The sequence below is a fragment of the Brassica napus genome, unplaced genomic scaffold (genome assembly GCF_020379485.1).
Source record: "Brassica napus cultivar Da-Ae unplaced genomic scaffold, Da-Ae ScsIHWf_1191;HRSCAF=1706, whole genome shotgun sequence".
Lineage (NCBI taxonomy): Eukaryota > Viridiplantae > Streptophyta > Magnoliopsida > Brassicales > Brassicaceae > Brassica > Brassica napus.
Genome location: NW_026014612.1, coordinates 98375 through 111716, shown reverse-complemented (window position 1 = coordinate 111716; position 13342 = coordinate 98375). Strand labels below are relative to the sequence as shown.

At 45.6% G+C, this 13342-nt stretch overlaps 1 protein-coding gene across 1 annotated transcript; it reads right to left on the bottom strand.

The window, feature by feature from the left end:
• Window positions 1-10001: 10001 nt before the first annotated feature.
• Window positions 10002-11843, bottom strand: LOC106373458 (uncharacterized protein At3g60930, chloroplastic-like). The gene is made up of 3 exons (XM_013813628.2): window positions 11312-11843; window positions 10705-11211; window positions 10002-10534 (listed from the first exon to the last, which is right to left on the bottom strand). The coding sequence occupies exons 1-3, from the start codon at window positions 11841-11843 to the stop codon at window positions 10002-10004; spliced, it is 1572 nt and encodes a 523-aa protein (XP_013669082.2).
• Between the last annotated feature and the right edge of the window lie 1499 nt (window positions 11844-13342).

The following is a 13342-nucleotide window of genomic DNA, read 5'->3' as shown; positions in this document are numbered from 1 at the left end:
TGCGTGGCTTATACCCCTGATTTCCGAACCGTCTGATATGACATGGATCAGTCGGTCCTGTCGAGGTTGCGAGACGGGAGCAGCTTCAGTGGGCTTTTCCATTGTCTCCTTTCTTAGATGGCTCTTGGCCTTTTCGGAAAGGAACTCCCTGAGGTGTCTTTCTTAAGCAATTCATTGACATTGATCTTCAGTGCGACACAGTCTTCCGTTTTGTGACCGTGGTCACGGTGGAAGTTGCACCAGAGACCAGGGTTCTGGAAAGAATCGGGTGCTTTCATCTTCTGAGGCCACTTGACCTGTTGGTATATCTGCCTCAGAACATTGATCGGCTCCGGCCTTGAGATGGAGAGGTGAGAGATGTCTGGCCACGTGGACACTGACATCCCTTCTGCCTTCTCGATCGGCTGGTTCTGGTATCTGCCCCGACTTTTGTTCCCGGAATCCATGGCTGGTCTTGGAGAGGGTTTCTCATCTTGCTCGGTTTGGTCCGGTCTGGCCGCCTTGGGGTCTTGCTTTAGCTCCACCTTAGCGCGGCTGGCGACATCTTCTTCCCATTTTACATGTGCCCTGGCTTGGGACAGAACGTCTTCCATGGTCTTTCACTGGTACTTGGTCAGCTCCTTATAGAGGTCCCCGTCGGGGAGCAAGCCTCTCTTGAAGGCAGAGATTGCAGTGGGGATGTTGCATTCGGGAATGGCCACCTTCTCTTGATTGAAGCGGGCTATGTAGCCTCGCAGGGGTTCCGTTCGATGCTGGAGGATTTCATATATACCATCAGAGGTTTTCTCCAGGTCTTTGCTGGTCTTTGCTGCTGGTGAATTGTTCCACGAACATGTCGCTGAGGATAGTGAAGGACGCTATGGACCTGGAGGGTAGGTTGATATACCATTGCAAGGCGGGTCAGGTCAGGGTTGAGCTGAATCCTTTGCATATGGTAGCTTTGCGCGACTCCTTTGGGAGTGCTACAGCGAGCATCCTTTGTCTGTACTGGGCGACATGATCGTCTAGATCGCTGGTACCTGTCATATGCCTTCATGCTGGGAAAGGAGAATTTCTTGGCCATCTCGATCAGGGTGATCTCATCCGTGAAAGGAGTAGAGGCCTAAGCGTCGGGGTTGCTCTTCCGGATGGGGGGAGCTACCCCTGGGAGCCTTTCTACCATGGGAACATCTGCTCCAGGTAAGCAACCATAGGAGACTCATTTTTTCTGCTCCCTCGGGTGCTTCCTTGTCGGGTTCCGCCCCATTAGTCTTTTCGCGCGTTACTGCATCTCTTTGTGACGTCGTAGGCGGGAGAGTCGTGCCTGTTCTGGAGTTAGGTGTCTCCAGAGTTGGCATGAGTCGGATTTTAGCCCGGAATCGACGCTTTTTATTACTTGCAGTATTGAGGGCTTGGTTCTCGTCTCGGAGGGTTAGATTCTCTGATACGAGCTGGCTAAGCTTCTCGGCGCTCTGCTCCAGTTGCTTGGAGTGCTCGTCGAACTTCTCCTTCAAGCTCTGGACTTCTGAGTAGAGCTCGGGATTCTCTGCAACCTCTATTCGAGCTATATTTAGCTCGGTTACTTGACTTTGTATACCGTCGAGTTGCCTTCGGAGCTCGGCTTCTCTCAGAGTAGCTTCGGGTAGCTCGTTCTGTTCATCCACCGCCATTATCACGTTGTTTAGATTACTCCCCTCCTTCTAGCGCCAAACTGTTATGGGATTTTTGTGTAGGATCTTTGTGAGTACCACGGAACGTTGGATGAGGCTTTGATTTCGTATGAGTTTGAGAGAAATAGACTTGAAGAGATATATTATTGAGTAAAGAAGTTGGAACTACAATGATTGGTGTATAAACCCTAGTTATAGCAGTCTAACCCTAATCTATAAGTCTTGAAGTGTTGATCCCCTGCTCTAGGGTTTAAGCTCCCCTTATATAGTCGGCTTAAGGTCGGCCTTAGTCGGTTTGAGTAGGTTAAACTCTTCCATATTCGGAAATATAGAAGGTTCTCCTTATCGGAAGTTTTCCTTTCCCGGAGGAAGAGGGTGGTCCCTGGGACCGGACCCAGAATACTTCCTAGCTGGGATCCGGGGCGTCTCCTAGCGGGGGCCCGGGGCGTCTCCTAGTGGGGACCCAGAGGCTGGTTTCCTGCCTGGGGTCTGGAGGAATTTAATACCTGAGTATTTGTGGGAACCGAAATTCGCACTGTCGATTTCCGTTTAAATAAGAAAACTAGGAAAAACCCTAATTTCCCAGAGGTCCCGGATATCTGCTAATACCACACGCCAAGCAATCAGAACACAATAATGACAACGATAAAGTATAAGAAATCGAAAAGAGAGCAAAGTAGATCTTATTCCGAATTCGCGTTTGAGCGTTACAACAAGGTAAGAGCCTGGGCTACGAAAGCTGTCGGCGAGATTCCTAGTTCTAAAACCCTAAGACGGCAATAACCTAATTGAGTCGCAGCTCGAATAACAAAAACAGAAATATGCCTAAATCGCTCTAAGTGCTAAGTTTTCTCTCCCAAGTCCTCTCTCATGCCTCTCGCCTAGAACTCCTTATATACTGGCTCAAAGGTCGGTTTACACTTTTCCCCTTCTGCCCTTAAGCCGTCATAGCGTAAAAATGGAGATATTCCATTTTTTCCGATCTTCGTAATTATCTTCAACATTTCGTATTTATCCGCAAAAACTTGACATTTATCTTTCCTTGCGAACCAAGCGTAAACCGTCATGCGGCTTACGGGTCATTGGTTAAGAAATCGTAAGTTGGGCTTCGAGTCATATCTTAGGTTCCTTTGGGCCGTTTTCCGACTCGAAACGTTTATTACGGCTTTTTCGATAAAGAACGAACTTTCCGCGGTTTTCACGGTAAAGTTTGATCGATAACTTAGAATGGCGGGGGATCGTGAAATGGGTTTGCTACGGTCTTCGGGAGATTGCATCAAAGGGTAGACGAGAACGCATGGATTAATGGCGTATCGATGTTTCGGAAGAGCTTGGTCGCTACGTAGCGACCGAGCGAACGCTCGAGCTCGGTCGCTACGTAGCGACCGAGCCTTGGCTTTAGCTCGGTCGCTACGTGGCGACCGAGCCTTGGCTCGAGCTCGGTCGCTACGTAGCGACCGAGCCTTGGCTCGAGCTCGGTGCTACGTAGTGACCAAGCCTTTTATCGAGCTCGGTCGCTACGTAGCGATTGAGCGGAACGTGTGTTCGGTTGCTGCGTAGCGACCTTTTTTGAGCTCTTGTCCGATGTCTCGTGAATGTGTTTTCTCCGCAAGATTCTTCGTAAAAATAAATCTTTTTCGAAGATTTATTTTTCGTAAAAACGTTCATGCCGACTTTTACGGACTTTCAGACATTGATTCCGTCGTGACCGATTTTGACCCCAACAGTTAGCCCCCCAGCTCGTTAGAACCATGAGCTTATAGCGTGAGGTTCTACCGAGTGGCTTGGCAAGTTAGGCAAGTTAGGTGAGTAAGGCGGAATTAATGGTCGAAAAAGTCCATGGTAAGTGGTCTTCTCGCTCCTCCAAAAGTAGAACACGATAAGATTGGGGCTGCGCCTTATGATGGCTGCCTACGTACCCTTGTTGAAGGGATCAAGCCTTTCGTAGTTCGTCTTGGAATTAAGGTTCTTATGACTTGTTTTCCAGCGAGACCTTTTCGGTCTAGTTTTTATGTAGCGGTTATCAGGCGTGTTGCTGCCGATGGCATTTTATATGGGTGTAGAAGGAAGACTACGAGTTGTCATCTTGTAATCTAACTCTATGTGAACTGCTATATCCGTGATCTGTTTCGAGAGTTTTCCGCAGTGTGTAAACTTGCGGGATTTCTGAAGATGCTCGAATATTGGCAAAGAGACAAATTTTAGGATCTCGTATCAAGGTTTTTGATACTATGCCTAGAGATATTAGAGACCAGTGTGCTGGGTTTAGGGCAAGGCCTAGGTTTACTCCTGGTTTTAGAGGGTGCGATGACTAATTCGACTTACGTATCCCGTTTCAGTTTCATCCTGATTCCATACCGATTTAAAGTCCGCGATAGGTTCTCGGCTTATACGACTTGTATGGTTGGAACCGAGCATCTCTCCAAGGACAATTTTTAAGCCTCCTGGAAGTGCTGACCAAAAATTTTGGGTTTCTTTTATAGCGCTATTATCCTTGTGTCGGATGTACGAGAGTCATCTCTACGAGATGGCTAAGTCTGTTTAGGACGTTAAGAGTTTGTTGTGATCAGCAACAAACTTAATGGTTAAAATTATTGTTTCGAGTCTTCGCGAAGGATATGTTTTGAGAAGATGTTAGTGCGTATGACTGTCTGGTCTTCCAAGAAAGTGTTTTTATCGAGGAAGGAAATTTCGTCGAAGAACGAATCTTCGGGCGTCTGCGACGTGTCGCGATGCTGAAGATTTGTTATTCTTTCGTATGCCGCGTTTCGTGCTTGAAATGTTCGCGGGCTTGAAAATGTTTTGCGATGTTGCAAGGGATTAGTCTTAGCCCTGCGTTTGGGAAACATTCTGGTTTGACTACGGATGTTCGCAGCCAGAATTGTTGTTCCTGTTTGGATTTGATTTGCGATCGAGGAGTTAGGACCAAGGGGTCGCGTAAATTTGTCCCCGGAAAGAGGCATCCTCCTATACCGTGCTTTGTGTGGTGTTGCCCTTCTGAGATTTCTTTCGTGTCTATTTGAGGATGTTCCGTATAGCTATAGGAATTCCGTTACAAGTTTTCCCTACATGCCGCATTTTACGAGTAAAACACAGCGGGCTTAAAGTGAATCGTAGTATATGGAACTTGGTCGATTTTTGACAAGTGGAACCTTTCCGTTAACCGTTTGGTTGTTAGGACTGAGTTTTGTTATGACGAATTTATCGTATGATTCCCATTTTTGGGTGGTACGATAATTGTTTGTGTAATCGTTACTTGGCGTTTCAAGACAAATTCCGCATTACCGTTTAGCCGTCAAGTTATTGGAGCGGTGGTCGCTCAATTGTTTTGGCTTCGCATGAAGGTTGTGCTCAGCTTTATAGACAAGGACGTTGTTGCCAAAGGATTAGACCATGACACTTTCGTGCTGTCTATAAGGTCAAGTCGGTTAGAATCATCCTTAAAGGGGATACTGTAACCTAGTTCGGCTTCGAAGGAAAGGCGTAATTGGGCGAGTGACGAATGGCGTTTATCGAGATTGATAGGTCAAGTATGCCCATGGTGGTAGAAAACGTTTTTCCACTTTAGTGTTAATTTATACGATGCAAGTTTCGTATAATGTTTCCTTTATTCGTAAGGAAGTTGTTTCCTTTGTTTCCGAGGGAGGTAAAGCCTAAGAAGCTCGATACAGAACCCGTGCGGAGTCGGTTGCGGGGTGATTTCCTGCTCGGACATGACCAAGCGGAACGAGAGTGGATGCCAGTGAGTCACAGGGCTAAAGAATGAGACATTTCAGATGGTGGTGCGAGAAAGTAAAGTTTATATTGGTCGTCCAATGTCGGATCCAACAGCTTGGTTTTTTGCTATAAGGAAAGTACTTTTTTGTAAAACCTGTTACGTTTACTTTCGAAAGTTACTTCGTATGACATGATCCGATTATACGAAGGATTTTTTGCGTAAGTAACGGGCGACCAGTTTTTACTAATTCATTAAATTGACGCGACATATGGAGATGTCAAAATAACGATGTTTCCGCAGATTTTTGAGAAACGTTTTCGCTTTTGTTTTTATTCTTCGGTGAAAGTTTCTCTGAGTCACTCATGGAGTTTTACCAAAGGTTATTTCACCGAGATCTAGTCGCGAAACGTTTTTGCAGGTTTCTTGAATGAATCGGTTAAACAGCGATAGACTTAGTCGACGAGCGGGGAGGACGTGTTCTCTTTGTCGTATTTTCTGTTACTTTTGTTCTTGATTTTGCTTTGTCGCAAATGTTTTTGATGTTTCTCCGTGAGTCGGTTGGTTCAACGAAAAATGAGAGTGATGCTTTGATGCCTGAAGATTTCTCGTATAATGATTCTTATATGAAACTCGTTTTATCAAATTGGAAAAGATCTTTATCACTTCAGCAAATCATCGACTTTCATTCTAAAGTTTGGCAGAGGTTTTCTAAACGAATGATTGCGATGAAAGATGCTGTATAGTCTTTTGAGAATTTTTCCAACATGGTTTGGATCAGTTCCTAGCGTTTAGACGAATCTCAGATTGTCGTTTGCTTTTAGGATGATCTTGACGAGACATCGCACTGTATGAATATTTTTCCGCATATTTCTACGAGAGTTTGCTTTGTCGAAAGCGTTTTCTTGTCGAAAGCGTTTTCTTGATCTTGACGAGACCTTGCATTGTTTGAATATGTTTTTGAAGTATGGGAGTATACGAGTATAGTATACGCACCTACTCCGTCCCTTTTTTTCTCGAGGAATAGAATGATCGACAGTCCGAGTCGGTTTGAAGACGACGCTTGGACTGTGATTTGGTTGTTTCCAGGTTGAAGACTTGAAAAATGTCGGCTCCGAGAGAATTGCCAGAAACGAATCGGTTTTAAGACGATGTTCATGTCTCTAGTTTTTTCTCTCCTTAGGAAGCGAGCTTGATATGCGTGGCGATTGTTTCTCGATTTTCGGAGAGTTTAGATCGGTTTGCAAGATCTGGACGAACAGTTATGGGACAATATATCGAGACAGGAAAAATCACCTAAGACTTAGTTCGCTAGACTATCCACCTAGGTTTTACGTTCCCTAAAGTTCTATGGCAGTCTCAAAGGCGTTTTTATTTCTTAGTAATTTCCTACGAAAACTCCAAGTCTGATTTCAAAAATTTCAAGTCGCAAATACTTTAGTTCTCTCGAAGATGCAGTTTTGTCTCTTCTCAGTTTTGCTTGCTCATTTTCCCTTCCTCTTCTTGTGTATGTTCGTCTTTTTCGATATTGGTGTTTATCCTTTGAAACTTGACATTTATCTTCCGAACTTGACTGATACGAAGTCAATAAAAAGGTTCAACGTAATCGTATAGTTGAGGCGGCTAAGGTGTTAAGTTAACCGTTGCCGTATTATACGATTAATCTGAATCCACACGAGAAAACAAATCTTTGCGGAGTTTTTTTTTTTATCGTAAAGTTTCAATGGTAACTCCAATCAAGACGAAACAAAAGACATTTCGATCGAGATTTGAAGGAGAACACAAAGATGGAGGTAAGGGCGAGTAGGAGCAAGTAAAGGAGTTTAAACGAGACTTACTTGTTTTCGTCGTAAAATCTCAACGGAAACTCTGATTGAGACGAAACGAAAAGTGTTTCGATGAGGATTCAAAAGAGAACCCAAAGGAGGACCTTTCTGAGGCCTGACAGGTCGCTATGTAGGGAGTGAGGGTCTGACAGGTCGCTACGTAGCGAGTGGAAGCAAGCCAAGAAGAGTCCTACTTGTTTTCGTCGTAAAATCTCAACGGAAACTCCGATTGAGACGAAACGAAAAGCGTTTCGATGAGGACTCAAAAGAGAACCCAAAGGAGGACCTTTCTGAGGCCTGACAGGTCTCTATGTAGCGAGTGAAGGTCTGACAGGTCGCTACGTAGCGAGTGGAAGCAAGCCAAGAAGAGTCCTACTTGTTTTCGTCGTAAAATCTCAACGGAAACTCCGATTGAGACGAAACGCAAAGCGTTTCGATGAGGATTCAAACGAGAACGCAAAGGAGGACCTTTCTGAGGCCTTACAGGTCGCTACGTAGCGAGTGGAGAGTTGGCTTGAGCTTGGTCGCTACGTAGCGACCGAGCTGTGTGTGTGCTCGGTCGCTACGTAGCGACCGGGCTGTGTGAAGGCTCGGTCGCTACGTAGAGACCGAGCTGTGTAATTGATTTGCCGTGCTTCCTTTTTCAGCGATTAACCTAGGGGTTTTCTGCGGTTTTTAGGAAAACAAGTTTTACCCTTCCGAAAAGTTTTCGGAAAACGTGTTTTGGTAAAACTCTTACGCATTGAAACTTCTTTAGCTCGAAAACGAGCCAAGCTTACGGGATTTGATAAAATTTATCGTTTCCCTTTATGTCTTAAAAGAGAAATCGCAAGCTCGTTTCGTAGCACTTCCTGTTGGCGAAAAGTCGCGGCTAGGTTTTGTTCGATTTTTTTAGGCACTATGGCGTTTGCTTAATCGTTGGCCATAGGTCCAGTGGCAGCTGGGGTTGTCTTACCAGCGTTATTGCGAACTGCGATTTTGTCTTTCGTGTTTCGAGACATTGTTTTGATCAAGCGTTTTGTGGCTGAGAGTTAGATTGATCCGGACCCCCCCCTCCTTCTAGCGCCAAACGGTGGGAACCGAAATTCGCACTGTCGATTTCCGTTTAAATAAGGAAACTAGGAAAAACCCTAATTTCCTAGAGGTCCCGGATATCTGCTAATACCACACGCCAAGCAATCAGAACACAATAATGACAACGATAAAGTATAAGAAATCGAAAAGAGAGCAAAGTAGATCTTATTCCGAATTCGCGTTTGAGCGTTACAACAAGGTAAGAGCCTGGGCTACGAGAGCTGTCGGCGAGATTCCTAGTTCTAAAACCCTAAGACGGCAATAACCTAATTGAATCGCAGCTCGAATAATAAAAACGGAAATATGCCTAAACCGCTCTAAGTGCTAAGTTTTCTCTCCCAAGTCCTCTCTCATGCCTCTCGCCTAGAACTCCTTATATACTGGCTCAGAGGTCGGTTTACGCTTTTCCTCTTCTGCCCTTAAGCCGTCATAGCGTAAAAATGGAGATATTCAATTTTTTCCGATCTTCGTAATTATCTTCAACATTTTGTATTTATCCGCGAAAACTTGACATTTATCTTTCCTTGCGAACCAAGCGTAAACCGTCATGCGGCTTACGGGTCGTTGGTTAAGAAATCGTAAGTTGGGCTTCGAGTCATATCTTAGGTTCCTTTGGGTCGTTTTCCGACTCGAAACATTTATTACGGCTTCTTTCGATAAAGAACGAACTTTCCGCGGTTTTCACGGTAAAGTTTGATCGATAACTTAGAATGGCGGGGGATCGTGAAATGGGTTCGCTACGGTCTTCGGGAGATAGCATCGAAGGGTAGACGAGAATGCATGGATTAATGGCGTATCGATGTTTTGGAAGAGCTCGGTCGCTACGTAGCGACCGAGCTCCTGCTCGAGCTTGGTCGCTACGTAGCGACCGAGCCTTGGCTCGAGCTTGGTCGCTACGTAGCGATCGAGCGGAACGTGTGTTCGGTTGCTGCGTAGCGACCCTTTTCGAGCTCTTGTCCGATGTCTCGTGAATGTGTTTTCTCCGCAAGATTCTTCTTAAAAATAAATCTTTTTCGAAGATTCATTTTTCGTAAGAACGTTCATGCCGATTTTTACGGACTTTCAGACATTGATTCCGTCGTGACCGATTTTGACCCCAACAGTATTTTTCCCCCACACCCGGGGATTCGACTTCTGCCGGGATCATACACTCTGTTCCGTTAATGAGAGAAAAGGGGGTTTCACTGGTTGCCCACCTTGGACTCGTTCGATGAGACCAAAGGACTCCTTCGAGCTCTTCTGCCCACCGTCCCTTTTTGGCATCTAGGCGTTTCTTGAGCACCTCGTGAAGAACTTCTGTAAGCGCCTCGCTCACGTCACCAGAACGAATTCGTTCTGCGCCGACACTCCCATTCTAGCCTCGTATCCTTTCGGATGCATGGAGATTCACTCTTCTCGACGACATATCAATAAAAGAAAAGAAGAAGACTCTTTCAAAACGTGAAACGATACAAAACAAAACGAGAACTTATAAAGAGGAAGGGCACCACAGGATCTCAACAGGAAAGAGGAATAAAACCTTTCAAAGAAAGATATTCCAAAAAGTCATAGTTATCCATTCGAAAACACGAAATCAAAAACAAAACCAAAAAGATCGTTTGGATCAGATACAGAAACGATGAAAAAAAAACAGCAAAGACAACCTAAGAGCTAGCTTCTTCTCTAGCAGATGACCTCGCAGCCTCGTCGTTGATCGAGTCCTCGGAAACTTGAGGAAGATCGAGACCCGCGGCCGACCTATCGGAAACAGCGACCTTTCAGACATACTATCTCTTCTTCGACAACCAGCCCCTCATCCTTGATCTCGTTCAGCAGATCAAGATTGGCAACTACCTCGTGGAGTTGAATCTCAGCAGATACTTCTTTCTTCTTGTCAATCCATTTCTCCTCCAAAGAAGTTAGAACCTCTCGGAAGCCGTTAGCAATTTCGCGACGAGCGGCGCGAGAAACCCTACGGATATCCCGGTCACGATCGGTCTCGAGCTCCACGACCTTGGTCCTGAGGGTAGCGACCTCGGTCTTAAAGATCGCCCTTTCCTGACGAGCCCTCTTCCAATCATCCGTCAAGATCATCGCCTCTCCAGTCTTCTTCCTAGCCTCCTCCTTGGCCACCCGAAGTTCCTCCGTAAGCCTCCGAACCTCAACCTTTCCTTTCTCCACCTCACTCTCGTTGCGAAGAGCGTGCACACGATCTTCCATCGTCACAGCAAACTCGTTGAAAGCTTCCATGACCTGGAAAGGGGAAAACCTCGAAGTTAGTACCCTAGCACCTGAAACAGAAATACATACAGCTCAACGAAACATACTTTGGAGCTCGCAACAACCACTTTGGCATATGCTCCCTCTTCATAAAGAGAAGCAAGAGACGGGGGGCGACAACCCACGGACCTCGTACGACGAGCAAGTGAAACGAGATCGTCCTAGCCCATGGATGAAGGACTGTCGCCCTCTAGGATGAGCCTCCGTCCTTTCGATTCTCGCTTGGAACGAGATGGCTCCTTCATAACGGCCTTCGATGATCGACGCCGTTTACGGCTCGCAGCAGCAGAATTATCCTGCAAGCCGGAACTCAAAGGGACAGGGGGTCTCCGACCTTCGGGGGAACCCTCATCATCCGAGTCCGGAATTGGGATCAGAGGTAGCCCGCTCGCGGCCTTGCCCGCCAACGCCGACCTGGAGGTACAAAACAATGACCTCCTCGCAAGCTGCCTCTCCAACCTATCGGAAGGAGGAGGATTGCTAGAAGAAGCCTCTACCTCCTCCTGAGAATGCTCCGCTTCATCCTCAGAGGCACCCGCGATCTCCGGGGCAACTCCCGATCCGCCTGGCATCAAGAAAGAAGCTCGAATTCGAGGATGATCAAAAGAGGACCAGTCCGAGCGACCTCTCCGGAGAGCTCCGATTAAACCCCAAAGCCCGTCGGTCATAGAAGATCTTCCCGAATGAACTATAACAAGCGAAAAAGAAGACAAAATCGATCAAGAACTATTTGCGCATGCAAAAAAAAACACAATAAGGAAACGCAAAAAAATCAAAGAGGAACTCACCTATGTCCTCAGCCCAATAGCGGGGAAGCCTCGAGAAATCAACGCTTCCCACAGACGCTTCATCGATCTTGAAGACGAAAAACTCCTCTCGCCAGTTCTGATCACGATACGGGACACCCTGTATGATTTGATGACTTGGACGGGGAGACATAAGAAAGGTCCAAGGGTTTTGGTTGTTTCGCTTCATCAGAACGAGATGACGAAGCTCGTCGAGGCCAAACAATAGACCCTCCTCGCGGGCCTTGACCAAGAGCGCCAGAAGGTGCCTCAAGAAATTAGGACACATCTGAGTAAGCGACAAACCCAGCTCCTCCCAAATATTAAAGATAGCCTCCGGGATCGGAAAGAAAAGACCACAGGTCTCAAAGAAGGAGAGATACGCCCCACCATATCCATCACGAACAGCTTCCGGAGACTCAGACGTAGAAGCCAAATCAAATACAACAGCTCGATCAACGCCGAGAACGGTGTAAAGTTCCTCGAGCCGGTCAGCCGTGATCGGCGGTAGAGGGAAAGAGAATGATGGAGCCATCTTATCAAAATTCAGCAATTGAAAGCCCTCGATCGCAAAAGAAAGGCAAATAAAGAAGAAGATTGAAGCAGAGGAGGAACACTTTCTATTACTTATAAGCCATCACAAACTCTAACGGCTCTATCGCTGAGTCCGAGGGATTTAATGATTCCCCCTAGGGCGGGTCATATAGCCATTACGCCGAGAAACCAAAAATCGCGCGAAGCATCGTGCGGAATTTATATCAAATAGACCATCTCTTTTCCTTCAGCCCGAAGAAAAGAGATTGGGGGACAAATGTTTGACCCAATTTCGGTCAACTATGTAGTTGGGTCTGAGTAACTTGTGCCGTACAACCAACGAAGAAGCCCGACTCCGGCGATCGATTCGAAGAGCCGGAGATCGCGGAGAGGTTGAGGGAAATTCGGAGTCAATCCGCTATAAGAGTAGACCGACGCAAACAAAGGAGGGACGGAGAGAAAACCCTAGAGAGAGCTATACACACACATCGACCTTATTTTCACCTAATCTTAAGTCTTTTCTCTTATCGATATCGTTTGTAACGTTCGATCTCATTTCACTTATTGTATCCGATTTTATTCATCAATAAAATTCATCTTTGTCTACTGGAATCTCATTACATCGTTGTGTTCTAAAGATATCGTTGCCTACATCATTTTTTTTCTCCAGATTAAACTCTCGATCACTATTAAATACTTAGTGTGGATTTTAGGATCTACAATCGCTGAAACTGGTCTACTAGCTTCTAAATCTTCTACGGTTCTGATCGAGCTCAATTTGTTGACGACTAACCTTTATTGGACGTACAGGCGTTTGGTCAACTGGTTGGAAAGCTTATATATTTGACTTTTACTCGACCTGAACTATGCTATATCATGCACATACTCTATCAATTCATACAAAAACCTTTGCAAGAACATTGGTACGTCCCATTACGTGTTGTTCGTTATCTTAAAGGATGCCCCTTGCAACAAATACTCCTATGCACCGATTCTGATTTGTGTGTTACTTCATATAGTGACTCGGACTTGGGATCTTTTCCTCTTACTTGGCGCTCTTTAAGTGCCTACATTGTACTTCTTGGCAACTTGTCAGTTTCATGGAAAACAAAGAAACAAGATGTGGTTTCAGCTTCTTCTGCCGAACCATAATATAGGTCAATGGAATATGCCTTTCGAGATATTAAATGGATGAAACAAGTGCTCAACGTGTTTGGGATTCTACACATAGGACCCATTCGTTTTTCCTCGGACAGAAAATCCGCTATCTACATTGACGCGAACCCGATATTACATGAGAGAACAAAACATATCAAGCGCGACTGTCATCAAGTGCCAGATGAGGTACAAGCTAAACTCATTACTACTCAGCACATTTCTTCAAAACTCAATAGAGATAGTTACATATAACATCCTTGTGTTATCTACTTAGTTCCTAGTCCTTAGTAGATTAGGTTATTTTCTTGTATCACTACAAGAAATTTGGCCTTTTATAGCATA